This window comes from Oncorhynchus clarkii, chromosome 4 (assembly GCF_045791955.1).
Source record: "Oncorhynchus clarkii lewisi isolate Uvic-CL-2024 chromosome 4, UVic_Ocla_1.0, whole genome shotgun sequence".
Taxonomy (NCBI): Eukaryota; Metazoa; Chordata; class Actinopteri; order Salmoniformes; family Salmonidae; genus Oncorhynchus; species Oncorhynchus clarkii.
The window spans coordinates 54,448,484-54,473,989 of NC_092150.1; the positions used below are offsets into that span (position 1 = coordinate 54,448,484).

At 42.3% G+C, this 25,506-nt stretch overlaps 1 protein-coding gene across 1 annotated transcript in view; it reads left to right on the top strand.

Moving 5' to 3' along the window:
• Positions 1-25,506, top strand: part of LOC139406947 (prolyl endopeptidase-like) — a 51,304-nt gene that overhangs the window by 20,118 nt on the left and 5,680 nt on the right. Inside the window, exons 9-12 of the mRNA XM_071150135.1 lie at positions 10,670-10,867; positions 13,228-13,331; positions 13,944-14,080; positions 17,779-17,873. Of these exons, the coding sequence (XP_071006236.1) occupies positions 10,670-10,867; positions 13,228-13,331; positions 13,944-14,080; positions 17,779-17,873 (534 nt within the window). The remainder of the gene's footprint in view (positions 1-10,669; positions 10,868-13,227; positions 13,332-13,943; positions 14,081-17,778; positions 17,874-25,506) is intronic.

Genomic DNA, 25,506 nt, shown 5'->3' on the forward strand with positions numbered 1-25,506 from the left:
ACTTAACCAGCATGGCTACCACAGCATTCTGCAGCGAGACGCCATCCCATCTGGTTTGGGCTTAGTTGGACTGATTTGTTTTTCAACAGGACAATGACCCAACACACCTCCAGGCTGTTTGAGGGCTATTTGACCAAGAAGGAGAGTGATCGAGTGCTGCATCAGATGACCTGGCCTCCACAATCGCCCGAGCCGAACGCGATGGGACAAGGAATTCCTGGCCGGCCAATCCCTCCCCTAATTCGTACAAAGCTGAGACAATTGTGCGCCGCCTCATGGGCCTCCCGGTCACGGCTGGCTTTGACACAACCTGGGATCAAACCCGGGTCTGTAGTTTTGCCTCAAGCAATGCAGTGTTATGACCCTTGCTCAGCCGATGCATTTTCTATTGAAGCCGGTGACTGAGGTGGTTCACTCTTCAACATTATCGGTGGAGTCATTAAACATATTCCAATCAGCACTAGCAAAGCATACCCTCTGATTCTGGTGGCCATTTCTCAACGGAGCGAATCGCGGGTACTTCCTGTTTCAGCTTTTGCTTGTAAACAGGAAGTAAAAGTACGGCGTCGTGATCTGATTTGCAGAATGGAGGACGAGGGAGGTTCTTGTATGCTTGCTTGTGGGTACAATAGCAGTGGTCTAAGATTTAATCGCCCCTAGTGTTTTGGAGACGTGTTGATGAAAGTTGGGCATCAAGTGTCTTATTGATGCCGACTTAAAATAGCAGATAGTTTGTAGCCTTGCACAGTTTAAGCGCCAGCTTATTCTTTTTATTGTCCTGTGGTGAAATGTTTACAGCAGTCCCGATAACAGCTGAAAACTACCTCGGGAGGTAGAAGGGCCGGTATTTGACCATAAGGTATTCCAAGACGGGTGAACAGTGGGTTGACACTTCCATCGTGTTGGAATTACCACACCAGTTGGAGTTGATGAGGAGGCAAACGCCTCCCTCCCCCCTCGATTTCCCCGACTCCACTGTCCAGTGCGGCCCTTGAGAATCCGAGTTGAATAGCCGTGGGGGGTATCTTGTCTGAGAGCCATGTTTCTGAAAAGCAAAGAATATTGCAATTCCGAGAGTCTCATTGGTAGCAAATTCATTTTATTATCAAGTACTTGTGCCAGTAGAATGGAGGGTTTCCCTTTGACTCAATCTCACCAAGAACCCCCCTCTCTTGCCTCTGTAACGCCAGGGTTTCCTCTTCGGTAGCCTGAAAATTGGGTTGGAATTACAGAGAGAGCCCAGGGCAGATTAGCTGATGTAGAAGCCAGAATAGGGGTAAGTAACTAAAGATCTGATGTTCAAGAGTTCTTGTCGGTTGTAAGAAATAATAGAGGATAGATTATGTGTAAGTAGACTAAAAATAAACACACGATTTTTCACAAAATAGCGAAGTTGGGCCAGAGCTTGCAAAACGGTGGCCATTCAATACAGCGCCATGCTGAAATAGGCTGGAAAGGAGCCAGAGGTCAGGAAGCTATTTACAATAAACAGAATGTTGGGGCCAACAGTAGGCATAAACAGTAGGCATAACCTCTTTTAGTAGTCTAGTAGGGTTCACGTACATGGAGTTGCCGTACGTGCTTCCTGATCAGAAATGCTGGTATGGTGTCAGCTACTGTCAATCGGAGTTCTAATATTTTCTATATTTTCTGTAAAGAATTGTTTAAAAAATTGCAGAGATAAGGTAATGCGAGCATGTCCCTGTTAAGGCAGCCGCATGCTTCCCACCCGAAACAGTTCGGTACAGTTTGCATATTTTTAACGTTTTGGATTATGGTTCGGGTTTTGTCGGCTATTTGGGCGCACATTTTTTTTCTCAACGCCTCTGTCTGTGATTGGTCAACTGCAGGGGTGCTTCTTTTCGATTCAGCCCGAAACTCCGTGTGGATTCAGCATGGTGAATGACAACGTCATGCATCGATTGACTGATACGATTCTAGCCATGCATTATATAAACACTACCATGTAAATGCCAATTCATGGAGGGAGATTGCGGAGACGCTGGAGTCCGACTCGACCACTTGTTTTAAAAAAAAGTGTTCGAAACCAGTTCAAGGCAAAGAAAAGAAACAAGGGCCGCAGTGGAGATGCTGGTGGAAAGGCTTCTCCAGGAATGTTGCTGGCTTTTACGGCAGGTGAAGCAACATGTCATCTTCACCAAAGGATGGGGTATGTTGTATTTTTTTATTGTAGTTAACGAAAAGGGTAGCCATGTTTTGCCAACAATAGCGAGCCAGCTTGTGCTAGCTAGTGCTAGCTAATGGCTAGTCGTGCAGGGGAAGCAAGCCAACCAACTTAACTAAAGATCTTTTCAACTTTTGATTAAACAATTTTGTCATAGAAAGAAAAACATAAGCTTCCCAAAGTCGATGTTTGGTAGCAAGGTCCAGCTAGTCAAAATGTTGCAAACATTTGAGCAGAGTTGAGTAGCTAGGCCAGCCCTACTCAACTCTGCTCAAACGTTTGCAACATTATATAGTCTATTGTTGTCTCGTTTAATGATATTTGATGTTAATTAATGTTTTGAAAAGTGTACTAAATAGCCCTCTACTTTTATTTTCAAGGAACAAACACCAGTGAATGGAGACGGCACCTGGTTTTGTTCTCTGCACCCCAGCACTTCCTGTTCACCGGCCCCAAGCACGACCTCTGTCCCCAGTACTAACTGGTGACCGGCCCCCAGCCCATCTCCCGCACTGAGTTGCAGTGCAGAATTAGGAACAATCTCCATGCAGGACTTGGGCAACTCTATCCTGGGCCTACCTCCGAGAACTACTCCACTGGCTTGCTCCTCACCGACGCCACAGAGCAGCAGCAGTAGTAGCAGGGGTGTGAGAAGAATGGAGAAAAGGGCTGCAGACTCCGTCTGGACAACATCATGCTCCATGCCACCAGCTTGTCCCAGAGGTAAATAAATAAAAATGTCAGACTTTACTCTGATCTCCTTTCCTCTCTTCTGTTTTATTTTTCCCTCTTCACCATGCACACTCTCCAGACACTCCTAATTTCCCCCCTCTTCTCATCCTCCCCACAGGGTCCTGGCACCTATGGGTGAACTCTCGCCAAAACTCTGGGAGGAATTCGATCACCAGCTGCATGAGTTCGCATGACGAATATGTACCACGACGACTGGGACCACAGTGAAATGAACAACTTGTTCTGTTCAGATATCTCAGAAGTCAGACACTAGACACTTTAATTTGATTCCATACGCACTTTTGTTATTTACATGTCTGTTTTACTATTGTTCTGAAATATTTATATTGCTGTTAAATATTTATATCTACACTCTTGACACTATATTTGACCCTTTTGTTGTTTACATGTCTGTTCATAGCAGACACTGTTGAACTATTGTTCAGAAATATTTGTAACTACACTTTGACACATTTTATTCCATAGACACTTGTTTTACATGTCTGTTCTCAGCAGACACTTTAGTATTGTGGTATATGTTCAGAAGCAAGAATAAAGGTTTATTCGTGTGCTGAAAAAGCACTGACATTTCTTCATTTCAATACAAGTTGTTTCAATGGATTATATTTGAACATCAATTGCTGACAACGACTTTACAGGCTTGTGGTGTAGTTCGGTCTAATCTAAATTACTGCACACTGAGGCGTCCCACAATCGGGTTGAATTTTATTAACAAGATTTAAAACTACTGGTTACAGTGCACTCAAAAGAACTAAGTGTGCATCCATCATCCTTGAAGATGATGCCGAATGCATACTCTAACTCTCCGACAACGAGAGGGGGTAGTTCCAGGTGTGCCCAGGTTTATTGAGATGTTACCTGTCATTCAGAAGGTGTCCAAGAGAAAGTCATATTAGGTAAACAAAAAAATATACAATTTTCCAGGATCCAAAAGCCTTGATAAAATGGCATGTGTGTGCATGTATGCAGTAACAAAGGAAATTAGAAACAGAAAAGTGAAATTTATTCCAACATTCTCAACATACCTGGATAAGGGTTCTCGAGTGAGGTTCTCATGTAGGGGAAAAGCTTAATCTCTGAGGAAAATATGAGGACTTGGCATTGTGGTGCCTAGCAGGACAGCTGGCGGGGGTAAATAAAGAGTCTTCTGCAACAGTTTGGACTCAAAATAACTCTTAACACTCCCATAGCTCTCTCGGCTTTATGCACCAACATACACCATTGTGAACCTGTAGCGGGCATCTTCTCTGTGTTTCGCCTATTATACACTGCATTCGGGAAAGTATTCAGAACCTTTGACTTTTTCCACATTTTGTTACATTGCAGCCTTGTTCTAAAATGAATTAAATTAAAAAAATGACAAAGCAAAAACTGTTTTTTTAGAAACATTTATTGTTTACATAAGTATTCAGACCCTTTGCTCTGAGACTCGACTGAGCTCAGGTGCATCCTGTTTCCATTAATCCTTGATGGTTTTACTTGATTCGAGTCCATCTGTGGTAAATTCAATTGATTGGACATGCTTTGGAAAGTCACACACTTGTCTATATAAGGTCCCACAGTTTACAGTGCAAAAACCAAGCCATGAGGTTGAAGGAATTGTCCGTAGAGCTCTGAAACGGGATTGTGTCGGCACTTCTGCAGCATTGAAGGTCCCCAAGAACACCGTGGCCTCCATCACTCTTAAGTGGAAGACGCTTGGAACCACCAAGACTCTTCCTAAAGCTGTCCGCCCGGCCAAACTGAGCAATCGGGTGAGAAGGGCCTTGGTCAGGGAGGTGACCAAGAACCTGATGGTCACTCTGACACAGCTCCAGAGTACCTCTGTGGAAATGAGAAAACAGGATAACCATCTGCAGCATTTCACCGATCAGGCTTTTATGGTAGAGAGGCCAGACGGAAGCCACGGAGCACAATTGGCCCAGCATCGTCAAGGTTAGGGGAGGGTTTGGGCGGCCAGGATGTCCTTGTCCCATCGCGCTCTAGCGACTCCCTGTGGCGGGCCGGGCGCATGCACGCTGACTTCGGTAGCCAGTAGTACGGTGTTTCCTCCAGCACATTGGTGCTTCTGGGATAAACGGGCAGTGTGTCAAGAAGCAGTGCGGCTTGGCAGGGTCGTGTTTCGGAGGACGTGTGGCTCTCGAACTTCACCTCTCCCGAGTCCCATCACTGCAACTCCTGTACAGTCAAGACTGTAACTACCTATTTGGATATTACAAAATTGGGGAGGAAAAAGGGGTACATGTGTCTCATTTCATCAAAACAGGAAGCTTAAATCATCAGACAAGTTCAATGCATGTAGTTGATTTTATTAAAACACCTTACGTGTGTCTATATATGGAAAAATACATGTTTAAACATTTCCACCAATCAATTGGTCGAAAGAACAGATTACTTTCGGTTGACCAAGATTTAATTTAGTCGGGGACAGCACTAAAAGGATGTATATTTGGCAACGATTGGGCTCTCATATCGCTGTCCTCTAGAGTTAGAGTTTAAATTGGTAAACCGTGCCGCCTGGGATCTGCTTTAACCATGAATTCTTTCCCCATTCTCTCTGGATCTTCACCTTCATCCTCTATTTCCATTAAGCACCAGATTTCCGTGCATTGATCTAGTCTGTATATCAAGTAGTGATCTGCTCAACAACTTATTCTCTTAAGTTAATTAATGTCAGGTTCGTTAACTTTGATGGTACCCTTCCGCTTTTTAGTTTCTCTTTCCAGTGTTACGTAGTTCTCATCACTCATTTCAAGGCATTCATCTTGTGTACACTACCGTTAAAAAGTTTGGGGTCACTTAGAAATGCCCTTGTTTTCCATGAAAACATACATGAAATGAGTTGCAAAATGAATAGGAAATATAGTCGATACGTTGACAAGGTTATAAATAATGATTTTTAAATGAAATAATAATAGTGTCCTTCAAACTTTGCTTTCGTCAAAGAATCCTACATTTTCAGCAATTACAGCCTTGCAGACCTTTGGCATTCTAGTTGTCAATTTGTTGAAGTAATCTGAAGAGATTTCACCCCATGCTTCCTGAAGCACCTCCCACAAGTTGGATTGGCTTGGTGGACACTTCTTACGTACCATACGGTCAAGCTGCTCCCACAACAGCTCAATAGGGTTGAGATCCGGTGACTGCACGAGCCACACCATTATAAACAGAATAATTGCTGACCGATTCTTCCCTAAATAGTTATTGTATAGTTTGGAGCTTTGGGTCATTGTCCTATTCTAGGAGAAATTGGCTCCAACAGAGTATGGCATGGCGTTGCAAAATGGAGTGATAGTCTTCCTTCTTCAAGATACCCTGTACACATCCGAGAGACTGAAAAACAGCTTCTATCTCAAGGCCATCAGACTGTTAAACAGCCATCACTAACATTAAGTGGCTGCGGCCAACATACTGACTCAAATTTCTAGACACTTTAATAATTAAATGGGATGTAATAAATGTATCACTTGTCACTTTAAACATTGCCACTTTATATGTTTACATACCCTACATTACTCATCTCATATGTATATACTGTACTCTATACCATCTACTGCATCTTGCCTATACTGCACGGCCATCGCTCATCCATATATTTATATGTACATATTCTTATTCATTCCTTTACACTTGTGTGTATAAGGTATTGGTTGTGAAATTGTTAGATATCACTGCACTGTCGTAACACTCGCATTAACATCTGCATTAACCATGTGTATGTGACCGATTTGATTTGAAATCTCCCACTTTACCACCACCAAAGCACCCCCAGACCATCACATTGCCTCCACCATGCTTGAAGGATGGCGTCAAGCACTTCTCCAGCATCTTTTCATTTTTTCTGCGTCTCACAAATGTTTTTCTTTGTGGTCTGAACACCTCAAACTTATATTTGTTTGTCCATAACACTTTTTTCCAATCTTCCTCTGTCCAGTGTCTGTTCTTTTGCCCATCTTAAATCTTTTATTTTTATTGGCCAGTCTGAGATATGGCTTTTTCTTTGCAACTCTGCCTAGAAGGCCAGCATCCCGTAGTCGCCTCTTCACTGTTGATGTTAAGACTGGTGTTTTGCGGGTACTATTTAATGAAGCTGCCAGTTGAGGACTTGTGGGGCGTCTGTTTCACAAACTAGACACACTAATGTACTTGTCCTCTTGCTCAGTTGTGCACCGGGACCTCCCACTCCTTTTTCTATTCTGGTTAAAGGCAGTTTGCTCTGTCCTATAACGTGCCATTGGAACACAGGAGTGATGGTTGCTGATAATGGGCCTATGTAGATATTTCATTTAAAATATCAGCCATTTCCAGCTACAATAGTCATTTACAACATTAACAATGTCTACACCCTATTTCTGATCAATTTGGTGTTATTTTAATGGACAAAAAATGTGTTTTTCTTTAAAAAACAAGGACATTTCTAAGTGACTTCAAACGTTTGAATGGTAGATTTAGGCATAACCGAAGATAGCAGGTCAGATAATTCTGCAATGAAAAAAGTACTTGGTTTAGGAGGGTAGTACATTAAAAATATACAAGGTTTGCTGTTTCTTGTTCAAGCAAAAGATAAGGCTTTCAAATGACGAAAGTTCGCCAAGACGCAGAGCTACTTATACTTGTCCCTATAAATGAATGCTACCTTACCACCACCTTTTCCACTTGCGCCGGCTGTCGGCTATACAGCTATTTAGACTCATTTTTAGCTGGATACTTTTTCCACTTCAATTAACTAGGCTACTTTTCAATTCACTAGTCAGAAAAGTCAGCCGAGCCCTCCACCTTTAGAATAAACTACATGCATCTTTTAGCGACCTATTGATAGGACAGGTACCTGACCGTCACAAAGTGAGCGATAACAAGGAACACTGCTGGTTTGACAGTCTGCCATATGTCCCGCCTCTTGGTACCTGGGGCGTGTGCTGTGGTCATGATCAAATTTCTTTACACGGAGGGAGAGAGCATACATTTGCAAGTCCTATATAATGTGGTAACTAGGATTCGAAATCCACTTTGCTGGCACATATATTTTCTTTTGCGTGCAGGGTCCTACATTAACGATGGCCCGTTGGCCGAGAAGGGTGCAATTGCGGCCTGCAATTCGGGGCGTTCCTACATGTGGGCATTCCTGCATCTGCAGGAACCCCCCGAGCGAAAATATGCGCATGTCATCTTTATTTTAAGGAAAGTTATTTACAAAAGTAAACCTTCAATAGTGAACCTACTAGCAATATGCTGGCTACTGTTGATGGCCTGCAGAAAGAAGGCTACAAAAAGACCTAACATTTGTCTTGGCTAACCTACTTTAGCCATGGAGATATCTCTTGGAACATTTGTCTTAAAGGAGCAGCGTCCCATTTTTAAATGTTCTCAAAATGACATGCTTTAGAAACAAAAATGAATGCAATTAATACAATGCAATTCTAAAGAATATAGTAATGACTTGCATTGCTAAATTATATTACACAGCTTTTTAATACATATCATTATAACCAAATGTAGCCTATTAATTGCTGAATATAGAGAGAAGGTAGGCAACCCTGTTCCGGGAGTGCAGTAGGTACTGCAGGATTTTGTCCCAACTAGGAACCACATTGAGCTACTTAGTTAATGCGTCAGTTCAGTGATTTCCTAAATTCAACACACCTAAACTAAACTAAATGCATGCTCTTCAACCGATCGCTGCCTGCACCTGCCCGCCTGTCTAACATCACTACTCTGGGCGGCTCTGACTTAGAATATGTGGACAACAACAAATACCTAGGTGTCTGGTTAGACTGTAAACTCTCCTTCCAGACCCAAACATCTCCAATCCAAAGTTAAATCTAGAATTGGCTTCCTATTTCGCAAGCATCCTTCACTCATGCTGCCAAACATACCCTTGTAAAACTGACCATCCTACCAATCCTCGACTTCGGTGATGTCATTTACAAAATAGCCTCCAATACCCTACTCAACAATTTGGATGCAGTCTATCACAGTGCCATCTGTTTTGTCACCAAAGCCCCATATACTACCCACCATTGCGACCTGTACGCTCTCGTTGGCTGGACCTCGCTTCATACTCTTCGCCAAACCCACTGGCTCCATGTCATCTACAAGACCCTGCTAGGTAAAGTCCCCCCTTATCTCAGCTCGCTTTTCACCATAGCATCACCCACCTGTAGCACACACTCCAGCAGGTATATCTCTCTGGTCACCCCTTTGCACCCCATTATTTTTATTTCTACTTTGCACATTCTTCCACTGCAAATCTACCATTCCAGTGTTTTACTTGCTATATTGTATTTACTTTGCCACCATGGCCTTTTTTTTTCTTTACCGCCCTTATCTCACCTCATTTGCTCACATCGTATATAGACTTGTTTATACTGTATTATTGACTGTATGTTTGTTTACTCCATGTGTAACTCTGTTGTTGTATGTGTCGAACTGCTTTGCTTTATCTTGGCCAGGTCGCAATTGTAAATGAGAACTTGTTCTCAACTCTCCTACCTGGTTATTAAATAAAGGTGAAATAAATCAAATTTAAAAATAAAACACCTGGTCTTCCAGGGTTGCCTACCTCTGCTATAGGTCCTGCATTTAAGAACTACACCTTTTCCAGACCAGTAGAAATTCTGTTCGGGCCAGTAGAGTTTTGGCCGACTGAGCCAGTGAGAAAAGTTAATGTTGGACTCTGGCGTGTTTCATATGTAGCCAGGTATCGAACTGACTGAATAAAGTCGATCTCGTATATCCTTTCCAGTCATAAATCATACAACATAGTTATATATTCATGGTATCGTATATAAAGCAAAGATCTCGTTTGTATTTTCGATATGAAGTCCAACAGGACTTGCCAGACAGTGGCGTTAAAGTGAGTGAATCGTCAGTAGCCTACTGAATTGCATCGGTAAGAGCTGTTCATTCGGCTCCCTAATTTGCTTTGTACAACAAATTGTACAACAGCTGATTAAACTAACACTGTAAAAGTGAAAATGTGTAATCAGTGTTATTTCCTGATAGTTGCTGGTTGAAAATACAATCTAGCATTTCAATGTACCAGAGGCCACCAAAATAGTGCCTGTTCTGCAACAAAAAAAATGCCCGGGGGAACCAGGCTGGCTACTTTTTCTATTTGGCTGGCTACTCCATGTGCTTGTGGAAAACACTGTCAATGTCAGTGGAAATAATAAAATCATTGCATATGAACTAAAGGAACATAAATTAATGGGTTCAAGTCCATGCTCTGGCTGATCTTTCTTATATCTCTCAGATATAGGACAGACACTTCAGAACAAACTTCCTTCAGCTTTTTTTTTTGGGGGGGGGGGCTGTCTGTTGTTCCATGTAGTGAATGTTATGCAATACGTTTGTATGGGCTAATACCAGTAATGCCAAATTACTTATTATTTAGATATCTTACATTCAATAAACCAATCTTGACATGGGTAGCTGCCAGATTGACAGAGGTATTCAGGGGAGTTAAAGGAACATAAATTAAGTGATTTACATTAACCACACTACGGGACATAATATGCGTTCCATGTCCTCTGTTGCTAATTATGACAGGGAGGACTGGAGCACTACCAGACCGACAGTCAGTCTCTATTGGTTTTGATCAGGTCCTCAGTAAATAACAAATGCTATATACTCTCTAGGAGTATTCTGTTATCCACATGATCATGGTTTTTTAAAATGTAGATTGTTTGACTAACCCTTCTTGCGCTCTCTCTCATTCACTCCCTCTCCCAGTGTTTGCCACCTGTACCTACTCCAGCCTCCTGTTCGTGTGTTTCCTGCACGATGTGAAGAACGTCCTTAAGATGTACCGTCTGAGCTCGGGGGAGGAGCTCAGGACCTTCCCCCTGGACGTGGGCTCTGTGGTGGGCTTCACCGGACGCAAGAGGGACTCTGAGATCTTCTACTACTTCACCTCCTTCCTCTCGCCAGGTAGGCTATCAAAGACCAGGGCTCAAAACTGCGACCCAAGCACTCACATTTGTGCAACACCTATTCTTAATTGGTCGCTAGGGTGCCAGTGGAGAAAATAAGTGTTGTTTTTGTTCATGTTAGTTTTTGGTTTACAATGTGCTTTTCTTATCAAGATGTATTCAAACACAATGGATATGCAGACCAGGAGGCCGAATTTAAAAAATGAAATGAAATCTGAAGTCTTGGTTGAATCTTGTCACCGTGCACTGTTTGAATATACATTTCTAAAGGCATCCCAAAAAACCTTCTCAGTTAAATGTTGACGAAAGAGTAGGCCTACCTGGCAGACTGATATCATGATTATTTGTTTCAATGACAGCGCATTTGTTTTGGAAACTCTGCCATCACATGTAGCCTACACTGTATAGTACAAAAACACTGCTAGCCAAACACAACGTGTTCTTGGACGCTCCCGCCCAAAAATATTTTGATTGTTCTCAGACCTCAAATGTGCTTTAACCTGGGCTGCGTCTCAATGGGCTGCGTCTCAATCCACCACATCCGCCGATGTCGTCCTTCCGCATCTGTGGTGCAAGGTGGCAGAGCTAGAGCAGTGTTTATCAGACCATGAGACATCCTGAAACTCGGTCTTCTCACAAAAACGTCAGTAGCGTCCAAAAGGTTTGGCCGACAAACTATTATGAACACTCTATTGAAAGCTGACTCACAAACACAATGGTTTTCCATTTTGGCCAGTTAAAAAATGAATGGAACTACAGTGCATTCGGACAGTATTCAGACCCCTTGACTTTTCCACATTTTGTTACGTTACAGCCTTATTCTAAAATGTATTAAATCGTTTTTGTCCCATCAATCTACACACAATACCCCATAATGCAAAGCAAAAATTGGTTTTTAGAATAGTTTTAATAAAAATAAAAGTAAATAATTGAAATCACATTTACACAAGTATTCTGATCCTTTACTCAGTACTTTGTTGAAGGACCTTTGGCAGCGACTACAGCCTCAAGTCTTCTTGGGTATGACGCAACAAGCTTGGCAAACCTGTATTTGGGGAGTTTCTCCCATTCTTCTCTGCAGATCCTATCAAGCTCTGTCAGGTTGGATGGGGAGTGTCGCTGCACAGCTATTTACAGATCTCCAGAGATATTTGAATGGGTTTAAGTCCATGCTCTGGCTGATCTTTCTTATATCTCTCAGATATAGGACAGACACTTCAGAACAAACTTCCTTCAGCTTTTTTGGGGGGGGCTGTCTGTTGTTCCATGTAGTGAATACGTTATGCAATACGTTTGTATGGGCTAATACCAGTAATGCCAAATTCAATATTTCCATTCCATATTTTGTGTATCTATTTTTTTGATACCGTAAGATTTCTTAAAATTCAAAATCAAATATCTAAATGATGCTTGGTATGACCATCTTAAAACAATTCCATATGTTAGCTTAGAACCCCCCCCGAATAAAAACTCTGAAACCTAGAAAAACAAAACCAGGAAAACTAAATTTACCAAAAGATAAAACTGCTTTCATAGTGTACTACAACTGTAGAGTGACTTCAAAATCCCTAAAAAATGACACCCTTTTTATAAAAAAAATGGTTTGTCAATTTTAGCCTGGTTTGGAATGAATCCAGGCACATTATGGGACACAGGTCAGGACATTATCGCTGCGCAGCGGCACAAAATTGGTTCGACCAAATCATGTGCTGGTGCCGTCAACTGAAAAAGTTGGTGCCACCAGTGAATCAGACACAGACAGACAAAAACACACACACACACACACACACACACACACACACACACACACACACACACACACACTGTGGTGGGCTTCAGCAGATGCAATAAGGACTCTGAGATCTTCTACTGCATCTCAGTGCTAGAGGCGCCATTACAGACCCTGGTTCGAAACCAGCTGTGATTGGGAGTCCCATAGGGCGGCGCACAATTGGCCCAGCGTTGTTAGGGTTTGGCCGAGGTAGGTCGTCATTGTAAATAAGAATTTGTTCTTAACTGATTTGCCTAACTAAATAAAGGTTAAATAAAATAAATAAATGAAATGCTGCTTCACCTCCTTCCTCGCTAGGCTATCATATTTCCCTCAATTCTTAGTTAGAGACCCATACACATGCATACACGCGCACATACACGCGCACAGATGTTCTACTGCTTCACCTCCTTCCTCTTGCCAGATAACACCCCCCCCACACACACACACACACTTTCTACTATTTCACCCCCTTCCTCTCTCTTGTCTCTTGTAATGTACAAATGTAATTCACATGTGATTTTTCTACAAATAAACTGAATCTGAAAAAGATGAAATGACCTGTCCCTCCTCTCTGTTCCGTCCAGCCGTTATCTATCACTGTGACCTGACCAAGGAGCCCCTGCATCCCCACGTGTTCCGGGAAGTCACCGTCAAGGGCTTTGACCCCTCTGACTACCAGACCACTCAGGTGAGATACCTACCATATTACATGTACATGATGACCCCTCAAAGGATGGTATCCTTTCACATACTGTGCCAATGAAAAAGAAAGTGGATTTAATTGACCAACATTTCGGCTAAAGATGAAACGTTGGTCAAATATATCCACCCGAATGTGTATACACGGAGTGTACAAAACATTAGGAACACCTAATATTGCATTGCACCTCGTTTTGCCCTCAAAACAGCCTAAATTCGTCGAGGCATGGACTACAAGGTGTTAGCTGGATGTCCTTTGGGTGGTTGACCATTCTTGATAAGCACGGAAAAATCTTGAGTGTGAAAAATCCAGCAGTGTTGCAGTTCTTGACACACTCAAACCGGTGCTCCTGGCACCTACTACCATACTCCATTCAAAGGCACTTAAATATTTTGTCTTGCTCATTCACCCTCTGAATGGCACACATATACAATCCATGTCTCAATTGTTTCATAGCTTAAAATCTTTCTTTAACCTTTCTCCTACCCTTCTACACTGATTGAAGTGGATTCATGGGATCATAGCGTTCTCCTGGATTTACCGGGACAATCTGTCATGGAAAGAGGATGTTTTCTGCACTCAGTGTGTATCTGTCTCCAGGTATTCTACCCCAGTAAGGATGGCACAGAGATCCCCATGTTTATTGTCCATAAGAAGGGCCTGAAGCTGGACGGCTCTCACCCAGCCTTCCTCTACGGCTACGGAGGGTTCAACATCTCCATCACTCCCAGCTACAGGTACAACCACAAGTCATACTGTTAGCCACAGGTAAAACCACAAGTCACACTGATATCTACAGGTACAACCACAAGTAATACCTGTGTTTCCCATATGCGCCATTCGTCGGCTAAATAGACGATAACAGACTCATTGCTCTGCTGGCTACTTTTTCCACTTCATTAAGATGGTCATACCAAAATATGTAAAAAATGATTTGATACAATTTTGAATTTGGGCTTTATTACTATAGCCCATAGAAATGCGTTGAATAACACATTCATAAATGTAAAAACAGACAGTCTCTAAAAAAAATTAAACTAGGTATTAAAGTGTCTGTCCTATATCTAGGAGTGATATGTGACCCATTGTAAATTGATGGGTCATGTGAAAGAAATGCTATAGCCACATCTAGCTAAGTAGATGGGTCTCTATTGTTTAGACCTGGTCACATGTTCATGAAATACAACAGATGTCCGTCATCACCCCCAGACACACTTGGCTAACTTGATGAGTCATGTGAAAGAAATGCTATAGCCACATCTAGCTAAGTAGATGGGTCTCTATTGTTTAGACCTGGTCACATGTTCATGAAATACAACAGATATCCGTCATCACCCCCGGACTCACCTGGCTAACTTGATGGGTCATGTAATCATCTGCAGAAGTGGAGTCTTCTGTTTAGACATGTAAGTTAGCAAGCTAGCTAAACAATGAACCATAAATCCCAACCCATACGGTACTAGCAATACAAAGTGATTGTCATAGCCAGCCACCATGCATGAAATGCTGTATGAATCTGCAGGTAGCTCACGCTAACCAACTATGTTCGATGTTAGTTAGCTAGCTAATATTAGGCTATAAATAGCAATTCAAATGGAATTGTACGCTATAACTTTTCAATGAAAAAGAGTTTCTGACGAAAGTAGGAAATTCCACAGATTTCGAAACTGAGTCGACTTCTTCCATGAGAACAACACTGTTGATCATTGTTTATTCCCCATTACTGTCATCAGAAGACTACAATGTCTGATTCAAATATATATATTTTTTACTTAATCAGGGATTTCCTCATCGTCTAATTCATTTTCGGAGTCCGAGAGAGTCAGCATGGCACGATCGTCCTCCAGAAAGTAGTCCATCACAACTTTTCCCCACTGACCTTTGTCGATAGCGCCTGATAAATTTAGGGCAGCAATGTTATTGAGAGCAGTAGCAACACTTGCAGTTCTCCTCATCTTTCAAAAAAGCCACGTTAGCAAGGATTATCTACACATATGAGAAGCTCATGTTAAAGACATAAGATGCTACATGGCAGACCAATCTGAACTCATCTCTCAGCATGTCCAGCCCATCCATTCTCTCATCCAATCATGGCTAGCGGGAAGGTTCCTGACTTTTTTGTTGGCTAAACCAACTAGGTATGTAATTTAACAATTGTATTCGCACATGTTCCAGAAGGCATTTCTGCCCAAAAGCACATTTTGATGAAAAAAATGTTTAAGTTAAAATGCCTCTCCTGTGAAGTAGTAACGTGCGACATACACCTAGGTTCTTGAAACAGGTCACATATAATAAAGCTTAGGAAATATTTGGTTGTTGTTGGCAGAAAACTACTTCCATACTTCCATTCATTTAAAAAAACAGTACCGGGTTACCTTCAGACGAGTTCTGTGACTGTTGTGAGGGTTGTAGAGCAAAACGGAATACGCCATTTTGTTTGTGAGAGTCTCATCTTTCCTTAGTGGCCAAACCGCTCGGCATTACAGACATTTTTTGTGAGAAGACCGATTTTTGGGATTCCTGCTGGTCTGACTAACAGAGCTGTCGCTCTGCCACTTTCCACGGCAGATGCGGAAGGCCGATATAGGCGGATGCGGTGGATTGAGTCGCAAAAAACAAACTGACAGATTTTGTTAATTAGATTGTCGCATGGGTGCTTCAATAGACTCTTAATTAAAATATATTGATATAGGCCTACTGATTTGATTAGTATTGACAATGGAGTAGTTAAAAGCTGCTGTATGTGTATCAAAGCACCTGCTTCATTCTTCAATCATACCTGTAGGTCTATTCATGGGCGCCTGATAAAATTGGAGGTGCACAATCTGTCAGGGGTCAGGGGGTCCTCCCCTGAAAATGCTAGAATTTTTAAAACCATTTTCCTACAATTCTATATTGGTTCTCAACAGGGAATCTATGTTTACTTGACAGAACACAACCTTTTTTCTTAGTTTCTTCCCATAATAAACTAAATTGAAATAGCAGGCTAGAGTTAATATTTGCCATAATAGATGTAGTAAAAGGGTAGACTAGACTACTTTTTCTGACTAGATTAGTAATCTACCACCTTCCCTCAAAGTCCTACCCACAGTTATTTATTGACAGGTTTGAAACCCTACCAAATCTGTGACTCACAAATGTCCTGCCCCCTCCCACCCACAGCAATTGATTGACAGGCCAAACTGTTAAAAGGTTGGTTGACCCAAATGACAAAATTACACAATGGTTTCCTTACCCTAAAATGCGGCTGGCTGCGTGGTCAATCCGACGTCTGCATTGGCCGTGCAGCGTTTACGGTGATATGGCCTTCACAGAGCAGCACAGAGCTGATTTGAAGGAAGTTGTCAAGGAAGTGAGTTTGTGTTTATACTGGACCTTCCGCCCCCATCTACCGTCACCCAATCATGTCAATGCGGAGCTATATGGAGCCTTCCGCATTGTTATGACATTTGGGAGGTGTACAGCGATGCAGTACAGAGCTCAATTTGGCCTCTGCATGCCTCTGGAGGCTCCACAATTGCGTCACACCCTCCATACTGAGCCTCCGACCACATTTTCAGATCAAGCAAAAACAGCAGCAGAGCCAATAAAATACATAATTTGAAGAACAAACATTATTGTTGCAATTCATACCTTACAAGTCATATTTACAGTTTACTGCATCTCAAGAGACAGGTTTAATGTTAAAAAAAAGGTTATCTTACTTAGAAAATAGTCCTGATCGTATAGGCCTAGGCGATATCCAAAACAACTAACACACTGAAAACATAACATTTTCAGTCATTTGAATTGGAAAGTCATGTTTTTCTGTTCAATACCTCAACTCATTTTACCAATCTGGGAGCTAAAGTTGTGAAAGTATTCAATAATTTAGCTGTGTATTTCGGATGGAATCAAGGCATTAGAATGAACCAGAGGCCACTAAATTAGAGCTTGTTCTGCAATCTTTTCCCCCTAGAACTCACTGGTTGGCTACTTTTTCTATTTGGCTGTTATACTGGTAGCTACAGGTACAACCACATGTGACACTGCTAGCCACACATTTCATGAAGCTCCCGACGAACAGTTATTGTGCTGACGTTGCTCCCAAAGGCAGTTTGAAACTTGGTAGTTTTAGATGATTTTATCTGCGATACACACTTCATCACTCGGTGGTCCCTTTCTGTGGCCTTCCAGAAATAGCTGAATGCACTAGTTTGAAGGTGTGTCCACATACAGCATTTTGGTTAATCGTTCAGCAATACCTTGACTAGTACAGATGTATTGTTGACATGTAAGGCTGTTTAAGGTAACATTATTTGCAAGCAATGTTTCCATTTACCGCCTTTTTGAGGAGTATCATATCTTGGCCCTTCTACACAATGCTTTCTATCTACCTTGACTTGTTTAGACAGAGTAAATTAAGTAACAGGATGTTAAATGTTGTTTTTTCCAGTGTATCACGGCTGATCTTTGTCCGACACATGGGAGGAGTCCTGGCGGTAGCCAACATCAGAGGAGGAGGGGAGTATGGAGAGACCTGGCACAAAGGTAACACAGACACAGGTTGCCAGTCACTTGAGAGAAGAGGACTCTGGTTATAAATTCCAGACCTGCCAACATGCACTAATTTTGCCTACCAACTACGCAATTTTGCCTACCAACTACGCTCTGTCCATTTATGCAGGTACGCGATCCGAGATAAAAGTACGCAGAAATTAATAGGGCCTGATTTTTTTATTTTAAGAAAAAATTAATCCGCTGAGTAAATCTAACATCCCAATTCTCGAGCTGCAACACACAGACATGTACGGAGTTTGTGTCAAAGGACATGGAGATTAATACATCATTATTGGACGTAGCTACCCCGTCTGCCCCGCCTCCTGTTTGATGTGATGCTGAGTTTGCCGACTGTCAGCTATGCGTAAACACATGGACAAATCCCTTTTCGACTCTGTGTGTTGTGGAAAGGTTGTTGTTTAATTGTTTCAAGCTAACATTAGCGAACATAAGATGGACATTCAGTGGGCTCTAAAGTGCCAGCAGTTCACTTGCATTTGCTAGTGAAAGAAATGAAATGCAAATATGGTCGCATTTGTGTAAGTGTGATATACATTTAATTCTGCGTCCCATTAGTTGTATTTTCCACGTAACATTACAACGATCACGCAACCTGATAGACTGTAACTGTAGTTGTGAACCACGTCACAAAAAGCATTACAAAAGTATAATAAAAAATAAGTTGGGAGTTTAGAAGACTGTGTGATGGAGAATGAATGAGTGTCCGGTATTAGCTATAGAAGCAATGCTTCTAAAATGGCTTTGCACTAGATTTGAGATTTTATCCATTTCAAAAATTCTGAAATGATGAATGCACTGCAAAGAAATACAATAGGCACCTTTACATAGGCTGAAACACCGGACTCTTCCAGCGATCAGCGTTCAGATTCCCTTTGCGCTAGCCTACTGAACAGCGTTCAGATTCCCTTTGCGCTAGCCTACTGAACAGCGTCCAGATTCCCTTTGCGCTAGCCTACTGAACAGCGTTCAGATTCCCTTTGCGCTAGCCTACTGAACAGCGTTCAGATTCCCTTTGCGCTAGCCTACTGAACAGCATTCAGATTCCCTTTGCGCTAGCCTACTGAACAGCGTTCAGATTCCCTTTGCGCTAGCCTACTGAACAGCGTTCAGATTCCCTTTGCACTAGCCTACTGAACAGCGTTCAGATTCCCTTTGAGGTAGTCTACTGAACAGCGTTCAGATTCCCTTTGCGCTAGCCTACTGAACAGCGTTCAGATTCCCTTTGCGCTAGCCTACTGAACAGCGTTCAGATTCCCTTTGCGGTAGCCTACTGAACAGCGTTCAGATTCCCTTTGCGCTAGCCTACTGAACAGCGTTCAGATTCTCTTTGCGCTAGTCTACTGAACAGCGTTCAGATTCCATTTGCGGTAGCCTACTGAACAGCGTTCAGATTCCCTTTGCGCTAGCCTACTGAACAGCGTTCAGATTCCCTTTGCGCTAGCCTACTTAAGCTCTGTGTAGCCAGTTTGCTGTCTGTGTCGATGCAATCATTTGTTTTTGTTTTTATGTTTTCAAAATGATTTTGTTTTTAGTGTTGATTAGGAACCGTGTCTAAAAAGACAATACTTGTGAGCTGGCCCTAGTGATTGGCCCTAGTGATTGGCCCTGTTTGAGAGGTGACAAGCGTTCCTCTACTATAGAGACTTGGGGGCATGTGCTAAGACATTTTTTATAGATAATTATCTCCATTCTACACTGTACATGTAATAGAATAAACATACAGGCAATCTGTGCTAATTCCACAAAACATATATTTATTTGAAATGTTCTGTAGTCTTTTATTAATGTTTTGTAAATACCTTTTCAGAGGACTGAACCAGGTGTGATCCAAAATGTTTGTCTAAGCACATGTCCTGATGAAAAACAAGTTAGCATAGGTCCCATGCAATAACAAAATGAGCAGCTAATTTAGCAAATCATTGTTATTGCAGCCAGTCAGTAAAGCGATGTCAGACGATGAGAGTGAGGGAACTGAGAGAAACAGACAGAGCAGCAGCAGTAACCCCGAACCCTACAAAGTAGAGTGCATGTGTCTCAAAGTTCCTTCCTCGATACCAGGAGAAGTGGTCATGCTTAATGCAATCCAAGCTATCATATCATGCATATTGTACTTTGTGCAAGTATGATGTTGACATTAGTCATCAAGGAAGCTCAGGTAAGTACTTACATATAAGGATGCTAAATTATTTGATCCTAAGATATACAGTTGAAGTCGGAAGTTTACATACACTTAGGTTGGAGTCATTAAAACTTATTTTTCAACCACGCCACACATTTCTTGTTGACAAACTATACAGTCGTGGCCAAAAGTTTTGAGAATGACACAAATATTCATTTTCACAAAGTCTGCTGTCTCAGTTTGTATAATGGCAATTTGCATATACTCCAGAATGTTATGAAGAGTGATCAGATGAATTGCAATTAATTGCAAAGTCCCTCTTTGCCATGCAAAGAATCCCCCCCAAAAAATTCCACTGCATTTCAGCCCTGCCACAAAAGGACCAGCTGACATTATGTCAGTGATTCTCTCGTTAACACAGGTGTGATTGTTGATTAGGACAAGGCTGGAGATCACTCAGTCATGCTGATTGAGTTCAAATAACAGACTGGAAGCTTCAAAATGAGGGTGGTGCTTGGGATCATTGTTCTTCCTCTGTCAACCATGGTAAACACGTGCCGTCATCATTGCTTTGCACAGAAAGGACTTCACAGGCAAGGATATTGGTGCCAGTAGGATTGCACCTAAATCAACCATTTATCAGATCATCAAGAACTTCAAGGAGAGCGGTTCAATTGTTGTGAAGGCGGCTTCAGGGCGCCCAAGAAAGTCCAGCAAGCGCCAGGACCGTCTTCTAAAGTTGATTCAGCTGCGGGATTGGGGCACCACCAGTACAGTACAAAAATATCAGGGACAGACTGATATTCTGCAAAAGGTACAGGGACTGGACTGCTGAGGACTGATGTAAAGTCATTTTCTCTGATGAATCTCCTTTCCGATTGTTTGGGGCATCCGGAAAAAAGCTTGTCCGGAGAGGACAAGGTGAGTGCTACCATCAGTCCTGTGTAATGCCAACAGTGAAGCATCCTGAGACCATTCATGTGTGGAGTTGCTTCTCAGCCAAGGGAGTGGGCTCACTCACAATTTTGCCTAAGAACACAGCCATGAATAAAGAATGGTGCCAACACATCCTCCGAGAGCAACTTCTCCCAACCATCCAGGAACAGTTTGGTGACGAACAATGCCTTTTCCAGCATGATGGAGCACCTTGCCATAAGGCAAAAGTGATAACTAAGTGGCTCTGGGAACAAAACATCAATATTTTGGGTCCATGGCCAGGAAACTCCCCACACCTTAATCCCATTGAGATCTTGTGGTCAATCCTCAAGAGGCGGGTGGACAAACAAAAAGCCACAAATTCTGACAAACTCCAAGCATTGATTATGCAAGTATGGGCTGCCTTCAGTCAGGATGTGGCCCAGAAGTTAATTGACGAGTGGAGGACAGAGGAGCCTCTAAAAGAAGAAGTTACAGGTCTGTGAGAGGCAGAAATCTTGCTTGTTTGTAGGTGACCAAATACTTATTTTCCACCATCATTTGCAAATAAATTAATAAAAAATCCTACAATGTGATTTTCTGGATTTTTTTTCTCATTTTGTCTGTCATAGTTGAAGTGTACCTATGATGAAAATTACAGGCCTCTCTCATCTTTTTAAGTGGGAGAACTTGCACAATTGGTGGCTGACTAAAGACTTTTTTGCCCCACTGTATATATACACTGCTCAAAAAAATAAAGGGAACACTTAAACAACACAATGTAACTCCAAGTCAATCACACTTCTGTGAAATCAAACTGTCCACTTAGGAAGCAACACTGATTGACAATACATTTCACATGCTGTTGTGCAAATGGAATAGACAACAGGTGGAAATTATAGGCAATTAGCAAGACACCCCCAATAAAGGAGTGGTTCTGCAGGTGGCGACCACAGACCACTTCTCAGTTCCTATGCTTCCTGGCTGATGTTTTGGTCACTTTTGAATGCTGGTGGTGCTTTCACTCTAGTGGTAGCATGAGACGGAGTCTACATCCCACACAAGTGGCTCAGGTAGTGCAGCTCATCCAGGATGGTACATCAATGCGAGCTGTGGCAAGAAGGTTTGCTGTGTCTGTCAGCGTAGTGTCCAGAGCATGGAGGCGCTACCAGCAGACAGGCCAGTACATCAGGAGACATGGAGGAGGCCGTAGGAGGGCAACAACCCAGCAGCAGGACCGCTACCTCCGCCTTTGTGCAAGGAGGAGCACTGCCAGAGCCCTGCAAAATGACCTCCAGCAGGTCACAAATGTGCATGTGTCTGCTCAAACGGTCAGAAACAGACTCCATGAGGGTGGTATGAGGGCCCGACGTCCACAGGTGGAGGTTGTGCTTACAGCCCAACACCGTGCAGGACGTTTGGCATTTGCCAGAGAACACCAAAATTGGCAAATTCGCCACTGGCGCCCTGTGCTCTTCACAGATTAAAGTAGGTTCACACTGAGCACGTGACAGAGTCTGGAGACGCCGTGGAGAACGTTCTGCTGCCTGCAACATTCTCCAGCATGACCGGTTTGGCGGTGGGTCAGTCATGGTGTGGGGTGGCATTTCTTTGGGGGGAGCGCACAGCCTTCCATGTGCTCGCCAGAGGTAGCCTGACTGCCATTAGGTACCGAGATGAGATCCTCAGACCCCTTGCTGGTGCGGTTGGCCCTGGGTTCCTCCTAATGCAAGACCATGCTAGACCTCATGTGACTGGAGTGTGTCAGCAGTTCCTGCAAGAGGAAGGCATTGATGCTATGGACTGGCCCGCCCGTTCCCCAGACCTGAATCCAATTGAGCACATCTGGGACATCATGTCTCGCTCCATCCACCAACGCACCACAGACTGTCCAGGAGTTGGCGGATGCTTTAGTCCAGGTCTGGGAGGAGATCCCTCAGGAGATCATCCGCCACCTCATCAGGAGCATGCCCAGGCGTTGTAAGGAGGTCATACAGGCACGTGGAGGCCACACACACTACTGAGCCTCATTTTGACTTGTTTTAAGGACATTACATCAAAGTTGGATCAGCCTGTAGTGTGGTTTTCCACTTTAATTTTGAGTGTCACTCCAAATCCAGACCTCCATGGGTTGATAAATTTGATTTCCATTGATAATTTTTGTGTGATTTTGTTGTCAGCACATTCAAATATGTAAAGAAAAAAGTATTTAATAAGAATATTTAATTCATTCAGATCTAGGATGTGTTATTTTAGTGTTCCCTTTATTTTTTTGAGCAGTGTATATATTTGTAGTTATGACAATTACAACGATACTGAATGAATAATGAACACTTTTATTTGAACTTAATATAATGCATAAATAAAATCAATTTAGTCTCAAATAAATAATGAAACATGTTCAATTTGGTTTAAATAATGCAAAAACACAGTGTTGGAGAAGAAAGTAAAAGTGCAATATTTGCCATGTAAAAAAGCCAACGTTTAAGTTCCTTGCTCAGAACATGAGAACATATGAAAGCTGGTGGTTCCTTTTAACATGAGTCTTCAATATTCCCAGTTAAGAAGTTTTAGGTTGTAGTCATTATAGGAATTATAGGATTATTTCTCTCTATACCATTTGTATTTCGTATATCTTTGACAATTGGATGTTCTTGTAGACACTATAGTATTGCCAGCCTAATCTCGGGAGTTGATAGGTTTGAAGTCATAAACAGCGCTGTGCTTCAGGCATTGCGAAGAGCTGCTGGCAAAAGCAGGAAAGTGCTGTTTGAATGAATGCTTACAAGCCTGCTGCCTACCACTGCTCAGTTAGACTGCTCTATCAAATATCAAATCATAGACTTAATTATAATATAATAAACACACAGAAATACGAGCCTTAGGTCATTAATATGGTCAAATCCGGAAACTATCATCTCGAATATAATCTAATAATATATATAATATAATAAGAATAAGAATATAGTAATATAATTTCGAAAACAAAACATTTATTCAATTTAAACATTTATTCTTCCAGTGAAATACGGAACCGTTACGTATTTTATCGAATGGGTGGCAACCCTGAATCTAAATATTGCTATTACATTGCACAACTTTAAATGTTATGTCATAATTATGTAAAATTCTGGCAAATTAATTACGGTCTTTGTTAGGAAGAAATGGTCTTCACACAGTTCGCAACGAGCCAGGCGGCCCAAACTGCTGCATATATCCTGACTCTGCTTGCACTGGAACGCAAGAGAAGTGACACAATTTCTCTACTTAATATTGCCTGCTAACATGAATTTATTTTAACTGAATATGCAGGTTTAAGAAAGGCATTGATGTTCATTGTTAGGCTTCATTGGTGCAACGAAAGTGCTTTTTTCGCGAATGTGCTTTTGTTAAATCACCCGTTTGGCGAAGTAGGCTGTGATTCGATGATAAATTAACAGGCACCGCATTGATTATATGCAACGCAGGACAAGCTAGTTAAACTAGCAATATCATCAACCATGTGTAGTCAACTAGTGATTATGTTAAGATTCATTGTTTTTTATAAGATAAGTTTAATGCTAGCTAGCAACTTACCTTGGCTCCTTGCTGCACTCGCGTAACAGGTGGTCAGCCTGCCACGCAGTCTCCTTGTGAATTGCAGTGTAATCGGCCATAATCGGCGTCCAAAAATGCAGATTACCGATTGTTATGAAAAAATTAAATTAACCCTTATTAATCAGCCATGCCGACCTCTAATCCAAACTGAGCAATGAATCACAGAGGCAATGAAGAGGTGTCCTTTCAGCCTGGCTACCGATGGCAGTACCGACATGGAGGATGTCAAAATGTATCCGATTGTAGTACGGCTCTTCGATGCAAGTATTGGCAAGGTAGTAGTGTTATTGCTTAAGCTATGTGAATCGAGAGAGTCACAAGAAGAGCTATATTTGACATAATTGACACTGAAATGAAGAAGAGGAGCATTCTGTGATTCAATTGTGTGAGTTTTGCAGTGGATAATGTCATGCAAGGTCTGGGAAAAGGAGTGGCAGCATTTCTAAAGACCAGAAATGAAAATGTGTACTTGGTTGGTTGTGCCTGCCATTTGATACACATAGCTGCAGAGAGTGTGTCGAGGCAGCTCTGTGTTAATACTGAAGACTTTCTTGTAAACCATCTTTTACTATCTTGACAAGAGTAGCAAGAGGAAGACTTCTCTGCGTGACCTACAGATCCTATGTGACACTGATGTCAGGAATATTTTGAAGCTGGTATCTACTAGATATTTGTCCCTTGGCCAGTGTATCAACCGCCTTCTGCAGCAATGGGATCCTCTCACTGTTCTTTGCCGATGAGGTATTGGGAAACAAGACCACTGTGCCCCCAAGCTCCACCACAACAGCCACATCCTCCTCCTCGTCCTCACTTGAGCCCTCTGCTAGGCAGCCCAAGAGTTTTTCCTCCTCCTCCACCACCACATTGCCAACACCACTGCTCAAGCCCCCAGCTGACTCTACGAAGCCCCCACCTGGCTCCTCCGAGCCCCCATCTGGCTCCTCCGAGCCCTCACCTGGTGCCTCCGAGCCC